General features: G+C 41.3%; 1 protein-coding gene across 3 annotated transcripts in view; it reads right to left on the bottom strand.

Moving 5' to 3' along the window:
• The window catches only part of LOC129696718 (neurocalcin-delta), a 228,120-nt gene that overhangs the window by 20,359 nt on the left and 185,801 nt on the right, over window positions 1–21,960 (bottom strand). For all 3 annotated transcript variants that reach the window (XM_055634849.1, XM_055634848.1, XM_055634850.1), the window contains one exon: window positions 2,838–2,943. In XM_055634849.1, coding sequence (XP_055490824.1) covers window positions 2,838–2,943 — 106 coding nt within the window. The remainder of the gene's footprint in view (window positions 1–2,837; window positions 2,944–21,960) is intronic.

Genomic DNA, 21,960 nt, shown 5'->3' with positions numbered 1-21,960 from the left:
TTACAGCTGTGTATCTCTGGCTTCTTAAAAGTGTCTCCACTCCTTCTCCACCCACTTCTCACCCCTCCCCCCGCTCTTTTAAAGGACTTACCATACACTGTGCTAGCCATCTTTAACCTTCCTGTTCATCGCGGGTATCATCTTGGCTTTGCACCGTGTGAATTTCAGACAGCGCTCCCCCGCTTTCCCCGGCCCCCGCCTTTATTGTGTGTGTGTGTGTGTGTGTGTGTGTGTGTGTGTGTGTGTGTGTGTGTGTGTGTGTGTGTGTGTGTGTGTGTGTGTGTGTGTGTGTGTGTGTGTGTGTGTGTGTGTGTGTGTTCCGCTGTGACGGTCGCTCCAGCTTGCGGTTTTTCCAGCGAGTGCCCCCGAGCTTGAAGTCCGTAGGCAGTCCGCTGAAAAGTCGCGTAAGTGGGACAGGCCCTTTAGTGTTATGCTTACTTTGGCCTGAGCAGAGGACAACCTACCTGTCATGAATGTCAATAGAAACTAGGCAATAGACAATAGGTGCAGGAGTAGGCCATTCGGCCCTTCGAGCCAGCACCGCCATTCAACGTGATCATGGCTGATCATCCACAATCAGTACCCCGTTCCTGCCTTTGCTCCATATCCCTGAACTCCACTGCCCCAGAATTACAGATTGAGTCAGTGTCTTCAAATAAATGAGGGAGATATGGAAGATATTAAATGTGATGAAAACTTTCTAACACACAGCAATATAAAAGATCTCCGCAGCATGTAGATTTTTAATCTGTGAGAATCCAGGGGAGTGTTTTTTGGAAAAGAGAAACCTGGCGATGCAAGTAGATAGTTCCCTAAATGTAGCAATATGGACAGGGAAGTTTAATAAAGCTTATAGCATGCTTGCTTTCTTCAGGGGGAATACAGTACAAGAATTGAATATCATGTTGCAGCCCGCACATGGAGTATTGTTCGCTGTTCTGGTTGCCATACGATAGGAATGATGTGAAGTTAAAGAGGCCCCAGGAAAGGTTGACAAGGATGTGGCTTGGTAAGTAGAGGGCTTGAGTTATAACAAAAGACCAGATAAGCAGGGTGCGAAGGAGCGTGAAGGTTGACCGTAGAGATTTATAAAATCATGAGGGGCATGGATAGGATGGAGGGGCATGGATAGGATGGAGGGTCACAGTCTTTTTCCCCCATGCAGGGGCATCCAAAACTAGAGACCGTAGACTTAAGAAAGGGTCTTGACCCGAAAAGTCACCTATCCATGTTCTCCAGAAATGCTGCCTGGCCTGCTGAGTTAATTTTGAACATTTTGTGTCTTTCTTTGAGCGTAGATTTCAGACAAAAGGAGAAAGATTTAAAGGGCATCTGAACGGCAATTAAAAAAAAAGGGTGGTGAATGAGCTGCCTAAAGAAGTGAAAGAGGCCAGTGCAATTGTGATGATTAAAAGACATTTAACCACATACATGAACATGAAAGGTTTAGCGAGATATTGGCCAAATTGCGGGCAAACGCTATTAGTGTTGGTAGGCATCTTGGTCGATATGGATGGCAACAAGATATGGATGGCAAACAAGAGGACATGACTTGAGAATTAAGGGACAGATGTTTAGGGGCAACATGAGGGGGAACTTCTTTACTCAGAGAGTGGTAGCGGTGTGGAATGAGCTTCCAGTGGAAGTGGTGGAGGCAGGTTCGTTGGTATCATTTAAAAATAAATTAGATAGGCATATGGATGAGAAGGGAATGGAGGGTTATGGTATGAGTGCAGGCAGGTGGGACTAAGGGAAACTAATTGTTCGGCACGGACTTGTAGGGCCGAGATGACCTGTTTCCGTGCTGTAATTGTTATATGGTTATATGGCTTACTCTAAAGGGTCTGTTTCCATGCTGCACAACTAACTCTACCTCAATGATAGAATAACAGTGTCAGGAATTTTTAATGAAAAAAGAACCAAAACAAATATGCTAAAATAAAATAAAGGACTTGTTTCATGCCTATGGAGAGTGAACAGTGTTTACTTCTCTTGAACTCGACATGTTGGCAAGAATCTTTCAACATGGCTTCTGTTCAACATAAGCTTCACTTTTCTGAAATACAACTACTATTTAAAACTATTTAAAAAATATTTTTTAAGAGAGTGTATAAAATCATGAGAGGAATTGAATCGAGGACCAGAGGACATAGGTTTAAAGTGAAGGGGAAATATGTAATAGGAATTTGAGGAGTAACTTTTACCACACAAAGGATGGTGGGTGTATGGAACAAGCTGCCAGAGGAGATGGTTGAGACTGGGACTATCCCAACGTTTAAGAAACAGTTATACAAGTACATGGGTAGGACAGGTTAGGAGGGATATGGACCAAACGCGGGCAGGTGGGACTATTGTAGCTGGGACATGTTGCCTGGTGTGGGCAGGTTGGGCAGAAGGGCCTGTTTTCATGCTGTATCACTCTATGATTCTGGAAGGCTATTGTTAAAAGATAGTAGGTACACAAAAATGCTGGAGAAACTCGGCGGGTGCAGCAGCATCTATGGGGCAAAGGAAATAGGCAACGTTTCGGGCCGAAACCCTTCTTCAGATAGTATATTCTTTAACCTATTCTTTAACCACTGTATAGAATGCAAGGCCATAAACAATGCACTATAGTTTTCAACCAGCAATGCTTCCACTCAAATGCAGAATACGGTTATATTTCATTCCATTAGTTATAATCTCTAAAATCAAGTTATTAATGTATTCTAAGAGTTGTAACAAATACATTTCTGATCCATGATGCAAATATGTAAATGTGTGAAAATTATTATGATCAACTATTTAATGAAGGTTAAAACCTGGAGATACATGGACAGAAGAATTCATAGACTCACCATCACGGTTGGTATCCATCTGTCTGAATATTTTTTCGGTCCTCTTCTCAGGCGTTGACTCATCCTCGGGCATCCGCATCACAGAAGAAACCATTTTATAGATTGCCTACATAAAAGGAAAGGGGCATCAAGTGGTTCTGTATTTAAATGGTTTCTTATATGTTATTGCATGCAGACTCCTGATCACAGTCCAGAACTGATTTTGTGAATTTGGGTTTAAGGCAACAACTACTGAAATAAATACAAATTGAATTCCTTGCAAAGCTAACAAAACAATATGATTAATTCCCTGATATTATTTGAGGGTTGTCTTCAATATGTTTGACATAGAGTCACTTCATAAGTCATTTAAATATCTTACTCTGCAATGTACCAGGATTTCCCAATATTGAAATTATATAATCACAAAATCTACCATTGCCTTAATGATATAACTATATAACCATATAACAATTACAGCACGGAAACAGGCCATCTCGGCCCTACAAGTCCGTGCCGAACAACTTTTTTTCCCTTAGTCCCACCTGCCTGCACTCATACCATAACCCTCCATTCCCTTCTCATCCATATGCCTATCCAATTTATTTTTAAATGATACCAACGAACCTGCCTCCACCACTTCCACTGGAAGCTCATTCCACACTGCTACCACTCTCTGAGTAAAGAAGTTCCCCCTCATATTACCCCAAAACTTCTGTCCCTTAATTCTGAAGTCATGTCCTCTCGTTTGAATCTTCCCTATTCTCAAAGGGAAAAGCTGGTCCACATCAACTCTGTCTATCCCTCTCATCATTTTAAAGACCTCTATCAAGTCCCCCCTTAACCTTCTGCGCTCCAGAGAATAAAGACCTAACTTATTCAACCTATCTCTGTAACTTAGTTGTTGAAACCCAGGCAACATTCTAGTAAATCTCCTCTGTACTCTCTCTATTTTGTTGACATCCTTCCTATAATTGGGCGACCAAAATTGTACACCATACTCCAGATTTGGTCTCACCAATGCCTTGTACAATTTTAACATTACATCCCAGCTTCTATACTCAATGCTCTGATTTATAAAGGCTAGCATACCAAAAGCTTTCTTTACCACCCTATCTATATGAAGATTCCACCTTCAAGGAACTAGGCACGGTTATACCCAGATCCCTCTGTTCAACTGTATTCTTCAATTCCCTACCATTTACCATGTACGTCCTATTTTGATTTGTCCTGCCATGGTGTAGCACCTCACATTTATCAGCATTAAACTCCATCTGCCATCTTTCAGCCCATTTTTCCAAATGGCCTAAATCACTCTGTAGACTTTGGAAATCCTCTTCATTATCCACAACACCCCCTATCTTGGTTTCATCTGCATACTTACTAATCCAATTTACCACACCTTCATCCAGGTCATTGATGTACATGACAAACAACAAAGGACCCAACACAGATCCCTGAGGTACCCTCTCCCAACCCTAAACTCACAAAGAATTCAACAAACTCACAATGTATGTACTTATAACTCTCTCTAATCTTTCATAGGTAGATCGAAACACTTTAATGGCAGGATGTTACTAATGAATCACTAAGTTGCTTAAATTTTGTGGACAAGTCAATACACAGAATGGCAAAGATGACTAAATATAATCTTGAATTAAGAAAATGATAAAGCTCTTCTTAAGGTTAAGGAATCCAAATAAAATATACTACATGTTATTTCAATTGCAAGTTTACACTTTCTACTTGGCCTTGTGCTTGCCATTGCTCTGGGCACAGAATTTCCTTGCTGATCACACTTACTCCTAGAACTGGTGGACTGATTCACTACTCATGTCTCTTCAACTTGTCACAGGAAGTAAGAGTTAGGCCACCATTCTTCCCGGGATCAGGGATTTGTCTCTCGGCCTGACAACTCAAATTAAAAATACATTCAACCCCATGCTAAGCACACATCACTTGTTGTTAACGCTCACTGTAATCTTCAGGTTAACTTTCATTGTTGAAAGCATTCTGGTTCAGGTATATTAGTTGAATCCTGATACAGTTAGCACTTCTCTTGACCTACAAAGTTGATTCCTTAAGATCCATATTAAAAACATCATGTTAAATACAATTTGCACCAAGATCTTCTAATGGCCGTACAGACAGAAACTATGGAAAGTGATATCCCACTCCTGCACCTTTCTCAAATAGAATGGGACAATTGCTAAATTTTGGCAGGGCAAATTCTTTGTATACGACTTGTACTGTAGAACAAATTTTAATGTTTTTGACTTTATTAGCTATGTTCCAATTTTGGAAAAGTGCCGGGAGGGTGAACATTTCTTCACTCTGCTGTAGCTTCTTGCTCTACTTGCACAAGCAACGAGAAGAAAAAGCTTTAAAAAGGAAGATGGAGGTCAGACATTAAGATTTCTTCAAGGCATTCAAAATAATCAGTTGTCTTCATTTAGAATTTTGTATAAAGGTCATTGATAAATCTGAAATATGGTTCAATTTTGATTTTCCATTGAAGAGGGAGCAGTAAGTGTCAAATGAAGAGGGGGGGGGGAACGTATTGGTGGTGCAGTAAAGAATACTTTAATTGGCGAAGGTAAATTATATTCACTCAGTTGCAGTGCTACATATAAGGCAGTTAAAAATCTGATGTTGATACCAGCTGATTATACTTGCTAACCATTCTCCAACCTGTTTACATCACAGACTGCAGTTATACATCAACATTTCAGATAACTTCAATGTTTAGATTATTAAATGTATCTGATGTCCATTTTTGCTGTGAATCGTTACATATAATTAATGGAATGAGTGGGCCCCTTGGACCCAATGGTTTTATTTCAATGCACAATGTTCTCAAAGAGCCTGATAGGGAAATGTTTATATGAAAACTACTGCCTGTAAACACTTTAAAGGGATTACTTTGGGAACATAGTGGATGCTGTATATTATCTTCACTTGACAATGTGGCATAGCTGATGAGAAAGGTTGCAATGTGTAACCAAATGTATTATGGTCCACGTTGTAAATCTTTCAATATTAAATGTCTTCTGCAGCTTGTTATTTACTTAATTTCTTTATATGGTTTTCAAATTATGCTTGGCACTTGGATAAGGAGTACAAATGTGCTTTTTTGCGAAACTATATAGTTTTTTTTTAAAATAGTATACCCTAATCACTTGATGTAGGAGTCTGCAGGACCATATAGTCATCATTCGTATCAACTGCATCTTAGATAGACACTTCCGGGACAGGTAAATTGATGAGGACGTCAAGAAAGTTTCAGGCCACAGCAGAGTACACAAGTGTGCATTAAGATAGCTAAAAGTGTACACATGCTATCAGATATCCAAGGCAGTTCTTAATAACATTAACTAATCCTCACATATAAAGGGAAAATCAACCTAACATCCACAATTGGGAACACACACACGCCAATGAAAAACTAACCAAATGAATACAAAACTATAGTCAAGAGTTGCTACAAGTTTAGGTGTCAAAGAACATGCCCGTCAACCTGATCATTCTCAGGCAAGATGACAAAATTACCAAAATTTAGTCTGAAGAAGGGTCTCGACCCGAAACGTTGCCTATTTCCTTCGCTCCATAGATGCTGCCTCACCCGCTGAGTTTCTCAAGCATTTTTGTCTACCTAAAATTTAGTGCCCATGTTTTTGCTAGCAAATGCCAGAGGCTGAACTATTCGAATGTTTCTGGCTGAACTAATTGGTTTTTCTCAATATCAAATCCAGTAAAGTTCCAGGATGCACATGTATAATTCCAAATCAATTTTACAGAAATCTGCCAGTAATTATCTTGCTGCTCTGCCCTTTGATTCGTCATCCAAAAAAAGACCAGATGCTTACTATGATTTCCCAGTATTTACTCTGAGATTGATCCCAGAGCCCATTCATTTCAGGGGAGATTAAAGGGTTGTGGGGAAGTCAAGCATGGGGAAACATGTAGAAAGATAGAATGGTATCAACAAGATTTTCAGAGGGGTTTTGTAGACGAGGCGTGTTATGGATTTCCTATGTTACCCCATTAAACTATGAGAGGACATACTGCTGTTCAGGGGCTTCAAAGATCAAAGAAAGGCTCAAATGGTTCAAAGATCATCTGGGCCAGAGAGATGTGTACTGTAGATTTAGAGAATAAAAGTAAAAGGGAATGGGAACGTGAACAGTGAACCTTGTATGAGAAAATCCAGATGATAGCTTCTTATCATCTATTTTCACTTCAGTGAGATACTTGTTATGGTAATGTTGGAGAGGACAGGATCGCAATGTCATCAGATACTCCTGCTAAAATGAATCACCATGTAGTTGAGCAGACTGTCAAAGGATGAATCTATATGAACTGGATTGGAAAAGAACTGGTGAAAATTGACTCACAGTTCATGGATTTTGTTATTGGAGTTTATAATTGCTTTAAAAAAGATCCTCAAAATCTAAAATATTAAAATGGGAAAAGCAAACAGAAACAGATTAAATGAATCGAAAAATAATCTGGATAGTTGGAGAGTTGAGCTGGTGAGAGGAAAATTTTATTTTATCTGGTCAAAGGACAGATTGAGGAAGGACAATAAGCAGCGGGAGCATGGCCAAACAGTCAAATGAGACTTTGCTGAAATCATCCCCAGTGTATGGAGGCAATAAAGAAAGAAAAACAGAAATGAGTCATTTAGCTGGAAGAATGTTGTCATCTCAGGAGTCTTCCTTAGTGTGTACAGATGGATCATCAAGTATCAAATGGAGGAACAAGTACAATTCACGCTCTGTGAACGACATCCACATAGAGGGAATGGTGCAGCAATTAAACAGTTTATTAAGAGGCTGCAGGAATTATAAACCTCTGCCCTTGGTGGAGAAACGTTTGAAGGGTAACCTTAAGAAGTATTCCCTATCGTAAATGCGACAAGAATAGATCACAGTATTTAAGAAAGTCACTGATCCTACAATAATGAAACAATCCCCATAGCAGCAATCAACATTATGGTTCCCAGGGAAGCGGCAGAGATTTCCGGGGCGAGGGAGCAGGTTCCGCCACCACTCGAAGCAAACTGCAAGTGCTAGTCAACTAGATAAATGCTCCCACTGATTGTCGCCGGAAGCTTGCGTCCTTTTCAGGACGGACGATGACAGCGATGCCAACATTTGAAACATGGTAGATGGACACAAAAAAGAAGAAGATACCAGAATTGAGTGATGTGTGCAGGATGCCAGAGTGTCCAGTAGGCTATAAGAGGAACCAGCAGTTGATTCTCGTCATCTCCTCTACGAACAAGTATAACTGCACAATTGAACAATGTGAAAGTAAATGTTGTGTTCTCACAGAATATGTAAGAGTGATTTGCAAACTGCTGTTACAACACACAGAGTAAAGGACTTCACAAAAACTGCATTTTACACAATGTGGAGTTCCTTACGTGAGGTGGGTGGGTCTCATACGGAAAGCCAGTGATTTTGCAGCAGACGATTTAAATAACTTGACTACGGACTCATTCTCATTCGTTAATATATTTCAATCACTGAAGTAAGACCTGCAAGGCAGAAGATGAGTGATTTTTAAGTGTGGGCTCATGCTCTGTTGGTGATAACAGTTGGATTGTGTAAGAGGGCTACCTGACTTGCATTAATGTCTACGATTTCATAGGTTCCTTTGGAGAAGAGTCTGTTAGGGAGTCCCTTATAAGCTCTGTTGATGATGCTTCCCTTTGTTGCTCAGCTCGGAGATGAGGATGTGGATGCTGAGCAGAGACATTTCCAGGTAGCTGACTTCTTCCTGTTGTTGCTGCTATTCTTCAATCATTTGCCTCAGGGCTCCCTTGCTGTTCCTCCTCTGGCATTATCTACCTCCTTTAATTTGAAGAATGAACAACCTCTATCACACAAAATGTTATGTGTAGGAAGGGATTGCAGAAGCAGGTTTGAACCGAAGATAGACACAAAAAGCTAGAGTAACTCAGCGGGATAGGCAGCATCTCTGGAGAGAAGGAATGGGTGACGTTTCAGGTTGAGACCCTTCTTCGGACAAAATGTTATCACCACATCTGCATGGCATCTACTATGCAATGCAGCCCTGGTTGATGCAGGCAATTAAATCTAATTTTAAGAGGACAATATTAGTTCCCAGTACTACCCTGGTAGTTCCATGGCTTTCTTGCTGTTTTGGCTGGACTTACGTCAGGAGCCACAGCTGGTTCCTGGTTTCTTGGTCCTCCAAAATATTTCAAATGGAATTTAAACTGGAGGTGGTGAAGGGAGGGCTTAAGCCAGAAAGGGTTATTGGGAAGAAAGAGCTACTTTAAATTTAGTTGCATCTGGTTGGGTAACTATAGTTGGGTGGAGATTATTCCATGCTTTAATTGTGCGGGGGAAGAACGAATTGCTGTACACATCTGTCTTTGTAGCTGGGATCACAAATTGGATCGAATGCCCTCGTCTGCTCCTAATTTGTTTGGGTTTGGTGTAGGTCTTGTAATCTATGTCGAGCTGACCATTTAACATTTTGTAAAAACAGTACTCTCCATCTCCCAGGATCCATCTCTCCTTGCTGCACTGGCTGCTGAAAATGGCTAATGTGCTCAGGACAGAGGAGTTGCATGCTTTCCTGGAATCTTGGCATTCACTATTAGACCATTCTTATGATCCACGGAAATACGGCAAATCTGGCAAATTCTAATGCCAAGGTTCCACCAATTCCTCAGTGTAAACAAGTTCAATGAAATCTTCTCCTTGTGAATACAGTACACTGGTGACCTCTCTAATGCAGTGATGTGCAACAAATGGAGAATCAATGCAGAGATCTGCTAAAGGGGCTGTCCCACTTGGGCGGCCTAATTGGCAAGTTTAGAAGATTTTTTTAAAAAACTCCACACCGATCTGATGTTAGGATCAAACCTTGATGCCTTGTGCTATTGATACTCTATCCACCATTGCACTGGGGAGCTTTGAGCTCCAGTTTATTTTGGTATTGATGAAAATGTGTGATGGGTGTTGAAGCTTGACTAGCATTGTTATCACATGCATGCCCGATGCCAGGACAGGTCTGGTCGATCAACATGGATTGCACACAGAGGCTTATTTATTCACTAAACTTATGAACACAGGAGCAGAATAAGGATACTGGGAGGAAATATCACTAAACAGATCGTCTTCAGAATTTCTAAATTTGCCAATGGTACTAAATTGGAAGGATAATTATTTCTGAGGAGGAATGCAAGCAATTACAGAACATCAACTAATTTGCTCATTGCTTCCGATTACATGGATAAAAGTCTGCAAAAAAAACAAAAGCACTTTGTACAGTAGATGGCGCCAGATTTGTAAACTTTCTGCCTCAATAGAAATATTCATGAGATATAAATGTATGTTGACCAACTCTTCCTGCCCTTTGGTGCAGTTTGCAGTATAATTACTGGCAAAACCCAGGCTGGAGTATTGAGAATAAAGAGATTGTAATTCACATAAATAGAAAGTATGATCTGCACCCCACCTTTTGTAGAGGGAATAGAACACCACCTAGAAATTTCCAGTTATTAAGCAACTATCAAAGGCTTTTCCTTGTAGATTGCAGAAGTTTCCAACAAAACATTAAATCAGATGGTTAATCTGTGGGTGGAAAATCCAATTAACTATTCTGCACTGCAGTGTCTGCAAGTTGCAGGCACCTGTGATTGGTTTAAGAACTGGCAATGGCATTTTCACCGAGCTTGGTTAAACAAAATTGAAACCTAGCCTCCATCAGCACACACACAGTCCTTTCAAATTGAAGATTCCTTGCTTGTTTGTTTCTTAAGGTCAAAAGATTCAGCTGCAAAGCTGTGATAATCACTGTTCTGCTGTGGTTGAGCCAAACCCACCCACTAAACCTGTGATTACGGAAGCACTGTTCAGATCCTGGAAGGAGTTGTTGGTGACCTGAAGTCTTCAGAATTTCCAGGCTTGCTGATATCAATACCGAGGAGGAATGCAACAATTTAATAGAAGGGCATTAATAAACTATTAATGAATTAAGTTCAAATAATAAATGTGATCGACTATATTTTAAAGGGAAGAGATAGAGGTTACTTGCTACTATCACCATCTACCTACCCCATCAATATCTTGAAAATCACCATTGACCAGAAACTGATCTATTCAACGCACAAATACTATGGATACAAAAGCAGGTTATCCTGCAGTTAGTGACTCATTTCCAAACACCCCAAAGCTTATCAAGTGGCACATTATGGCCCACTCCAAACATTCATTCCTTACACCAGAGTGACTGCAGTATGTAAAGTTGCCCTACAACTTTAGGCTGTGCACGCCATACGCAAGAAGAAGAAGTGAAGATACTTACTAGGGAAACTCTCACAGTACCCGTCAAACCCGTGAATTCCACCCCCAAGGATCAGAGCTTCACACACATGGGAATACCATCATATGCATGTTTCACTCGTGCTGCGTTGTCAAGGCCACCAGCATAATCAAGGAAGAGTTGCACCCTGGCCACTCTATCTTCTCACCTCTCCCATCAGGTAAAATGTATAGAAGTGCGAAAACGCACACCTCCAGATTCAGGGACAGTTTTTTCCCCAGTTGCTATCAGGCAACTGAATCATCCTACCAACAACTAGAGAGTAGTCATGATCAGTGATGGAAATGGGTTTTAGGAACTAGGGGTACTCTAAGGTCCGTGAGGCTGAGGTAAGGAAGGAAGGAGGGGGGGGGGTGGGGGGTTATGTGTGGTCATACCCATGTAAGAGTACAAGAATGCATAACTTGTTTATTGTGTATTTATAATATAGTTTATTGTGTATTATATGTCATAGCTGCTGTCTTGCATCTCTCTCTCTCTCTCTCTGTTTACATTACAAAATGTTCCATAATGGTATATAATCTCCATTTTTTTCTGTCACCTCCTCTTTCTTTTGGCATGTTCCGCTGTCTTGTAAAGTATCGCTGTAAGCTTATTTTCACAGGGGTACACAAATCTGAAATTTATAGATATTTGATAGTGATATATAATAAAATTTGATAGTGATATATAATATATATAATAAAATATTTCCGCTTGCACTATTTTGCTAAATAAAACCACGCACAATATAATATTCACGATTTATGCTGGAAAATAACTATTGGTACTACTTATTTAATTTTCTCCCAATCCATTCTAATTTAACTGAAACACTTAATCTGAAAATACAGTTTCTTATTGGGGGCAGATAATAGAAAAAGTAATGCCCTTGGAGACAGCGGCTGATTGGACGGAAGGAGACCGATTTGTTGATTGGATGGGAATTTTAAACGAAGCTCGTCGGTGATTGGACCCAACCCCCTTAGAGACAGCGGTTGATTGGCCGCCAAATAATCGGGCACAAAAAATTGACAAATAGGAAAACAAAAACAAAAAAATCAGAATTCCGATTTAAATCTGATATAAGGTATATAGGGTGGGTATCGATTAATTCTTGACAACAGATTGAAAAAAAAATCTAATCCCATTTAATCACTCGGGGTGTATTATGATATGTTCTACAGTATGAAGCTTACAGCAAAACTGGCACTTCCAGAGTGGCCTATCGTGTTGTTTCTTCAGCGGACCACGGATTTATTTTAAGAGCAAAACATAAAATGCTGGAGAACTCAGCAGGTCGGGCTGGATCTATGGAGGGTTCGAAGAACAGTCTCGACTCAAAACGTCACCTATTCCTTCTCTCCAGAGATGCTGCCTGACCCGCTGAGTTACTCCAGCGAAAGACAGAGAGACACAGCGAGAGAGGGAGGGAAGGAAGGAGGGAGCGAAAGACAGAGAGTCACAGCAAGAGAGGGAGAGAGGGCGAGAAGGAGAGAGGGCAAGAGAATAAAATAACGTGGAATAATAAAATAAACTGACTACCTGCACACCAGAGTAAGCCCGTGCTCGTGGTCCAGAGCAATGACAGTGAGTTTATTAAATCCCCCCATGAATTTTATTCAAAGGAACGCGGTGTCATTAATACATGGTCAAAACACAATTACATTTACTGAGGAATGTGGATCGATGTATTGATGACACATTGTATAACTTTGTGTTAACTACTGGTTATTAACAAGTGCTAACAATGGTAGTTAACAAATTGTTTTCATCTCATGGCCAATGCAGCGTGACTCGTTGTAACGATTATCCATGGTCATGTATTTAACAACTCTGACTCTCTTCTTGTACAGAAATTGGACATAAACTGAAACATAAACTGGAAACTGAAAAGTAGGGGAACTGCGTTCCCCTGCGTACCCCCCCCCCCCCCCCCCCCCCCTCCCCCCTCCCCCCCATTTTCATCACTGGTCTACTACCTACCTCATTGGAGACCCTCGGACTATCTTTGATTGGTCTTTACTGGACTTTATCTTGCACTAAACTTTATTCAGGTTATTCCCTTTATCACTGTGGATGGCTCGATGGTAATCATGTATTGTCTTTCCGTTGATATCTTGCTGGTGAGTCATGATATACCCAGGGGTTTTGATAGAGTAGTTTTAACACAATGTCTTTGAACTGAATTGAATGAATTTGCCTTGGTGCTCCGCCCGCAAGTGAAAACATGACATAGTGACAATTAAGAATGACACATAAAACAATAAACATTAATAATAAAACATTATTGATTAAACATGTGAATTAAATAAAATACCAGAGCAAAAGGAGGCTACTGATTTTTGGTTACTGAGTAGAGGTATTACTTGTGGAAAAAAGTAGTCTGGCTGTGGCAGCTTTGAGGGAAGTGATTCAAAGAGTTTGTGGCCAGGGTGAGAGGGATCAGAGATGATCTTGCCCGCTCGCTTCCTGGTCCTTGCAGTGTACAGTTTGTCAATGGAGGGAACGTTGCAGCCAATAACCTTCTCTGCCGATTGGATGATTCGCGGCAGCCTCCAGGTGTCGTGCTTGGTGGCTGAGCCAAACCAGACCATGATGGAGAAGGTGAGAACAGACTCTATGATGGCCATGTAGAATTGGACCATCATTGCCTGTGGCAGATTGTGCTTCCGCAGCTGCCGCAGGGAGTACATCCTCTGTTGTGCCTTTTTGACAGTGGAGTCGATGGTAGCCCCCCATTTAAGGTCCTTGGAGATGATGGTTCCCAGGAACTTAAAAAACTCCACAGATGCGACTGTGGTGTTGTTGAAGGCGAGTGGGGTGAGGGGAGGGGGAGCTCTCCTAAAGTCCACAATCAATTCCATTGTCTTAAAAGCATCGATCTCCAGGTTGCTGCGATGGCACCAGGACACCAGCTGTGTCACTTCCTGTCTGTAGGCAGATTCCTCCCCATCTTGGATCAGTCCAATCGGTTGTGTCGTCTGCAAACTTGAGAAGCTTGACAGAGGAATCTGTGGAGGTGCAGTCATTGATGTAGAGAGCGTAGACGGGGAGAGTACGCAGCCTTGTGGTGCTCCTATGCCGAGGGCATGTGGGTCCGAGATGTGCTTTCCCAGCCACACATGCTGCATCCTGTCTGTCAGGAAGCTGGTGATCCACCGACAGAGGGGTTCAGGCACAGTCAACTCAGAACGTTTGGAGCGTAGTAGATCTGGCACAATGGTGTTGAATGCAGAGCTAATATCAACAAACAAAATCCTCGCATAGGTCCATTGGTGGTCTAGTTGCTAGAGGATGAAGTGCAGGCCCAGGTTGACTGCATCATCCACAGATCTATTGGCCCGGTGTGCAAACTGCAGAGGATCTAGTGATATTTTTCAGCTTGGCCAGCACAAGTATTTCAAGGGTCTTCGTGACTACAGAGGTCAGTGCGACATGCCTGGAGTCATTAAGACCAGTAATCCTTGGCTTTTTGGGTAAAGGGACAACAGTGGAGGCTATGAAGCAGGCAAGGACAACAGTACAGGTTTGCAGAGACTGGTTGAAAATGTCTGTGTGGACCAGTGCCAGTTGCTCGGCACAGAGCTTGAGGGAAACATTGTCTGGTCCTGGAGATTTCCGTCTTCTCTGTATCCTGAACAGCCTCTCCACCTCCTCAATTTCTATTGTTGGTGATGGAGAAGTGGCCAGATTGATGTTGCGCAGCACAGAGGGGATGGGTAGTGGACGTAACCCCAGTATTTTGCGGTCAGGCTGTGAGTGGGTGTTAAGTGGTGATTGGAGAGGGGTGGGTGGGAAAGAGTCCAGTCTTTTCAGTCTGGAGTCATACTTTAAGTCGATGTGAAGTGGTGGTTGGGGAGGAGTGGGTGGTGGGGGGGTCCAGGGTTAAGTTTCTGTTTATCGAACCGGCAGTAGAAATCGTTCAGGTCGTTGGTCAGCTGACGATTGTCCAAAGAGCTGGGGGACTTTCCTCTTGTAAAATCTGGTGATTTCTTGCAAGCCCTTCCAAACTGAAGACGAGTCACTAGCTGAGAACTTGTTCTTCAACTTCTCAGAGTACCTTTCCTTGGCAGCTCTGATTCCACTTCTCAGCTTGTACCTTGCCTGCCTGTCGAGGTCTGCATCCCCACTCCTGTAGGCTTCTTCTTTAGACTGTCGGAGCCGTCTTAGTTCTGCTGTAAACCAGGGCTTGTCGTTGTTGAACCAGGTCCGGGTCCTAGTTGGAATGCAACTGTCCTGACAAAAGCTGACATATGATGTCACAGTGTCTGTATGCTTATCGAGGCTTGTGGTTGCTTCCCTGAACACATTCCACTCAGTGCAGTCAAAGCAGGACTGCAGGTTTTCAATGCCCTCGCTTGTCCACCTTTGCGTTGTTCTGACCACAGGCTTAGCAGATTTTAGTTTCTGCCTGTGGGTCGGAATAAGGTGAACTAAACAATGATCAGAGAGACCCAGACCTGCCCGGGGAACGGAGCGATATGCGTTCTTGATTGCTGTATAACAGTGATCGAGTGTTCTCTCCCCTCTGGTAGTAGGTATGTTACAAAACCTACCTGAATCGTCATTGGGGATCTGCCCACAGCCAGGTCCGCGATTTTGGCGCTGTTTGGAGGGGGCGGGTTTAAAACGCGATTTTTACTAGGCTGTACTAATCGCAGATGTTCAGCCTAGTAAATCATTAACGAAAAATCGCTGCAAGACCCGGTCGCAAAAGGTATTATTAGTTTTATAGGCCTCGATAATATAGTTATAATAGTTTTAAAATTACTGTCTGATTCCGCAACCTCTCGCAGCCCCAGGGTTTTATAAAGCAAACAATTAAAGGTATGTACCTTATTTTTACATTAAATGGGGCATATATATAACCCTATATATCAAGTTATCTATAGCGAGTAGTTCATTTTGGGCTTTTTATATCCCGCAGTATTTTTCTCGGCATTTGAGGGCACTAATCCAGCGCGATGTCAACGTTCTAAACCAGCACGTTCACATGAACCCACTAGAAAGCCAATTTAAATGGGCATTTATTTACAGCAATTGAACACTAAATTCCTTCCATTTGGCCTATAAATTAATGTAAATTAGATATAAAAATCATGTTATATTGTGAATTATTTGTGAATAATCTTTGGACACTTAGGCTATTTAAAAATGTTAATCTTTCCTTAAGAAATGGGCTTTTGACTATCCAAGATCACAGCTTTTTTGTAATGTCCATTGAAAATCAATAGGGAACAAGATGCTAATTTCCGAGTATGAAAATGGCCATAACTTTTTTAATACTTGAGATATGAAAGTGAATTTGGTGTCAAATTAAACTTATTGTTATGCTTTATCTGATGGGATAAATTGCAGACTTGATTTTTAAAATCTCAAAATTGTGTAACATTGCTACTGGTAGGGCAGGTAACATGAAGTCTGTACTTTGTAAGGTCACGACTGAGGTTAGCTTTGTTAAAGTCCCCCAAATCAATGACCATGGAGTCCGGAAGTCACTCTCTACCCTCATTACCTGGTCAGCGAGTTGCGCTTTGCGCCTCACGTACGCAGGCACGGGGTGGGATGTAAACTCCAGCGAGAATAATAGTTCAATTCACTCAGAGAGTAGAAGGGTTTGCAGTTTATAAAGAAGGATATAAAATATGCTTCTGTGACATTAATTATGTCAAGATTATATTGAATTTTCTTTTGGCAAGTAGCAAGAACAAAGGAACAGATAATAACCAACCAAAAAGTCATAATGTGTCATATTCCAGACAATAAAGATACATTGGTTTAGTGAATTGATTTTTAAATAAAGTCTTATTTGAAACTGGATCTGTTGCCTAATTTTTCTTTTGTAATAACGAGTTCTGCTCGCGGCTAAGTCTGCTGTTCAGCTGATTTGTTTCTTACAAGATTGGTTAAGGAGAGAGATACGGGAATTATATTAATTACGTAGATTCTGCCCAGCCACAAAGCTTTCTCTTAAACAACATTAGTGGCGATAAAATGCTTTGAGAAGTTGGTTACGACAGATATATCAACTCCTACCTCAACACGAACCTGGACAGTCACAACAGGTCAACAGATTATGCAATCTCACTGACTATGCGCTGAAGCACTTGGACAATGTCAGGCTGCTGTTTATAGACTACAGCTCGGCAGTTTTGAATTGAATTGAATTGAATTCCTTTATTGTCATTCAGACCTTACGGTCTGAACGAAATTTCGTGCCTGCAGTCATACATACAATAATAAACAACAATAAACACAAATTAACATCCACCACAGTGAGTCCTCCAAACACCTCCTCACTGTGGTGGAGGCAAAAAATCTTAGGGCTGCAGTCTCTTCCCTCTTCTCCCTCTGCGCTGAGGCGATTCCCCACCGGGCGATGGTACAAACAGTCCTGCAGCTCACCAAACCCCGCGAACGGGCCGGTTCAAACACTGCGGCCCGGGGTGGTCGAAGCCGCCGCACCTCCAGTCCAGCGGACGCAGCCGCCGGCCCGCGGCTGAACCCAGGACTCAGCACATTATGATGCAAGTTAACACATCACGCTTATGGAAATGGGTCTCTGCACCTCCCACTGCAACTGGATACTTGACGTCCTAATCAGAAGACCACAATCTGTACAAATTGGCAGCAACACTTCCTCCTCGACAGCCACCAGCACAGGAGCATCTCAAAGCAGCAAGCACAGCCCCCTGCTGTACTCGCTCTATACTCATGATTGCATAGCCGGTCATAGTTCCAACTCCATCTTCAAATTTGCAGACAGCACCACTGTTGTTCGACAAATTACAGATTACAATGAGTCAGAGTATAGGAAGGAGATTGATCAACTGACTAAATCGTGCCAAAACAACACCTTGCTCTCAACATCAGTAAAACCAAGGAACTGATTATAGACTTTGGAAGAGGAAATCTGTCTTAATCGATGAAAAGATGGTGGAGAGTCAAAAACTGTAAATTCCTGAGTGTGCATATCTCTGAAGATCTGTCCTGGACTCAGCACATTGTGATGCAATCATAAATGAAGCTTATGAATGCCTCTACTTCCTTAGAAGTTTGAGGAGATTTGGTATGTCAACAAATATTCTCTTGAACTTCTGCAGGTGTACAGTAGAGAGCATATTGACTGGTTGCATTACAGCCTGGTTCGGTAACTCGGTAGCCCAAGAACAAAGAAAATTGCAAAAAGTGGTGAACATTGTCTAGTCCATCACGGGTACTGGCCTCCATATCATTAAAGGGATCTACAAGAGTCGCTGCCTCAAGAGGCAGTCAGCATCATCAGAGACCCACACCACCCTAGCCACACTCCCATTTCACTCCTGCCATCGGGAAGAAGGTGTAAAACCTTTGCACTGTTATTGTTTGTGTTTTTATTTATATATAAATAAAAAGCAAACAATAAATATTGTGGGTTTTACAGAACACTACGTTTATATATCTGTTGTGCTCCTGCAAGTAAGAGTTTTATAGTTCCATTTTGGGACATATGACAATAAAACACCCTTGACTCTTGACTCAGTCCAATTTACAGAACAATAGGATTTCCCATGATCTAGTTTCTCAGTGATGCAGGGTTTGCAATTTTTTTCAACTAAGCCAATGGCAGTGTTTATTTCTCATTTAGATCCAAAAAGCTTTAATTGCCTGCTGCTGAGATGGAAGCAAAGTGCACCCCAAGATGTATTTCTGACCTGCAATGTTAAAGATGACAAGGTCTTCTGTTGTTCTTTCTGGAATGCCATGTATCCTATTTATGTGGACTAGGCACAATATTACCAATATTCTGCTTCCTGTATTCACATTGCTGAATCTAGAAAAAATGGACCATATCACGAGTACAGGAAAGTTACTTTATAAATCCACCACACAATCTCCATTTTTCAGTCTCTAGGTGATTCTTCAGTAAGTGCATACTTTTTGCAATTTTTTGAATTCCGCGGTCTTTTGAGGTCGGAGGTTTGCGTCTATTCTATTTATAGCCATGTGGGACGGCTCAGCAAAACTGAGTGACGGTAATGGCTCCAATCATCGGGACAAGGAATTTTTGAAAAAAACAGTAACATTTATAATTTTATCAAGAATAGAGAATTTTTTTTAAGGAAGATAAATATTTTAATTATTAATACCTACTGTTTAAAGGTATTTTAATTTCATATAGATCCCCCATTAAATAAATATACCGACTTGAAACTTCACAAGTAACCATCGGGACATGCGGTTTTCGGGGGTGGGGGGGGGGCATCGAACATCGGGGGGGAAAAAACTTTATTAATTTAGGGTTTCATCTGTATTTATGTGGATTATGTTTATTAACAATATAGAAAAAGAAGAAATGGGATAGAATTACGGATTTTCCTTATATACAGCATCAAAGTAGCGGGACACCAAAGTAGACACTTACTGAAGAATCACCCCTATATATCTGTTTTCATCTCTGACTTGCCCTTGTTACATTACTCTCAGCATTCATGTTTATTGCTCCTACCTCATTGCTAAGGGTTTTTTTTCTATTTCATTCTTCATTCATATCCTCCCAATGCAGAAAAAAAAGAGGCATGGTACGGAATTGATATAAAGAGGCTTCCCAAACATTGGAGAAATTGGTGAAACTGAAATGGAGAAATTGATTAAACTGAAAAGGGGAAATCCGTAAGGGCATAGAAAACATAGAAAATAGGTGGAGTAGGCCATTCGGCCCTTCGAGCCTGCACCGTCATTCAATATGATCATGGCTCATCATCCAACTCAGTATCCTGTACCTGCCTTCTCTCCATACCCCCTGATCCCTTTAGCCACAAGGGCCACATCTAACTCCCTGTTAAATATAGCCAATGAACTGGCCTCAACTACCCTCTGTGGCAGAAAGTTCCAGAGATTCACCACTTTCTGTGTGAAAAATGTTTTTCTCATCTCGGTCCTAAAGGATTTCCCCTCTATCCTTAAGCTGTGACCCCTTGTCCTGGACTTCCCCAACATCGGGAACAATCTTCCTGCATCTAGCCTGTCCAACCCCTTAAGAATTTTGTAAGTTTCTACAATACCTCCTTCTAAATTCTAGCGAGTACAATCCGAGTCTATCCAGTCTTTCTTCATATGAAAGTCCTGACATCCCAGGAATCAGTCTGGTGAACCTTCTCTGTACTCCCTCTATGGCAAGAATGTCCTTCCTCAGATTTGGAGACCAAAACTGTACGCAATACTCCAGGTGTGGTCTCACCAACACCCTGTACAACTGCAGTAGAACCTCCCTGCTCCTATACTCAAATCCTTTTGCTATGAATGCTAACATACCATTCGCTTTTTTCACTGCCTGCTGCACCTGCATGCCTACTTTCAATGACTGGTGTACCATGACACCCAGGTCTCGTTGCATCTCCCCTTTTCCTAATCAGCCACCATTTAGATGTCTGCTTTCCTGTTTTTGCCACCAAAGTGGATAACCTCACATTTATCCACATTGTACTGCATCTGTCATGCATTTGCCCACTCACCCAGCCTATCCAAATCACCTTGCAGCCTCCTAGCATCATCCTCACAGCAAACACTGCCGCCCAGCTTAGTAACATCCGCAAACTTGGGAGATGTTGCATTCAATTCCCTCGTTAAAATCATTAATACATATTGTAAATAGCTGGGGTCCCAGCACTGAGCCTTGCGGTACCCCACTAGTCACTGCCTGCCATTGTGAAAAGGAACAGTTTTTTTTTGTTTTATTTTCCTTTTTATTTTATTAGAAGTACAGTCATATGGCACCAAATTGCCTAATGTATATTTTCATAATACATTTTATGTACAACTTTTTTTTTGTTACATTGAAAAAAGATTAGAATAAGAAAAAGAAGTTAGATAGTAAAGAATAGAAAGATGTGAAATATATAGTGTGTGAAGAAAGAAAACGAGTAAATGAAGAAAGTTGAGAGAAAAAATAGAGAAAAGAAAATAAAATAAAAAAGGAGATCATTATTTATAATCTTGACCAACCCTCGTCCAGTCCTGAAACAGTTCTTTTACAATTGTGTTGCACCATATGATTCCAAAAAAAAACGACGAATGGAGCCCAACTCGTTATGAATTGGTCCGATTTATCCATTAGGAGGAATCGCATTTCTCCTAATTAACGTTAACTCCTACTCTTTGCTTCCTGTTTGCCAGCCAGTTCTCTATCCACATCAATACTTAACCCCCAATACCGTGTGCTTTAAGTTTGCATCCTAATCTCTTATGTGGGACCTTGTCGAAAGCCTTCTGAAAGTCCAGATACACCACATCCACTGGTTCTCCCTTATCCACTCTACTAGTTACATCCTAGAAAAATTCTATACGATTCGTCAGACATGATTTACCTTTCATAAATCCATGCTGACTTTGTCCAATGATTTCACCACTTTCCAAATGTGCTGCTATCCCATCTTTAATAACTGACTCTAGCAGTTTCCCCATTACCGATGTTAGACTAACTGGTCTGTAATTCCCCGTTTTCTCTCTCCCTCCCTTTTTAAAAAGTGGGGTTACATTAGCTACTCTCCAATCCCCAGGAACTACTCCAGAATCTAAAGAGTTTTCAGCATAATGCAAAAAGCCTCCTCAGAGATTGCCGTGTTGAAAGAATTTGGTAACACCATAATGGAAAGTGATAAGAGTAAACAGTTGGAGACTGATGATGACCTCAAGGTTCCTTCTTTGAACAAAAGATACCTGTGCATCAAACTTGTATGAAAACATTACAAAACATTAGAGTCCAAAGCTCTCCATTAAGTCTGTAACTGAAAAGAATTTTAATTACACAGCTTAAAGA

The sequence above is a fragment of the Leucoraja erinacea genome, chromosome 4, assembly GCF_028641065.1.
Source record: "Leucoraja erinacea ecotype New England chromosome 4, Leri_hhj_1, whole genome shotgun sequence".
In the NCBI taxonomy this organism is placed as follows: domain Eukaryota; kingdom Metazoa; phylum Chordata; class Chondrichthyes; order Rajiformes; family Rajidae; genus Leucoraja; species Leucoraja erinaceus.
The sequence above is the reverse complement of the archived record's forward strand: the minus strand, read 5'-3'. Positions and strand labels throughout refer to the sequence as shown.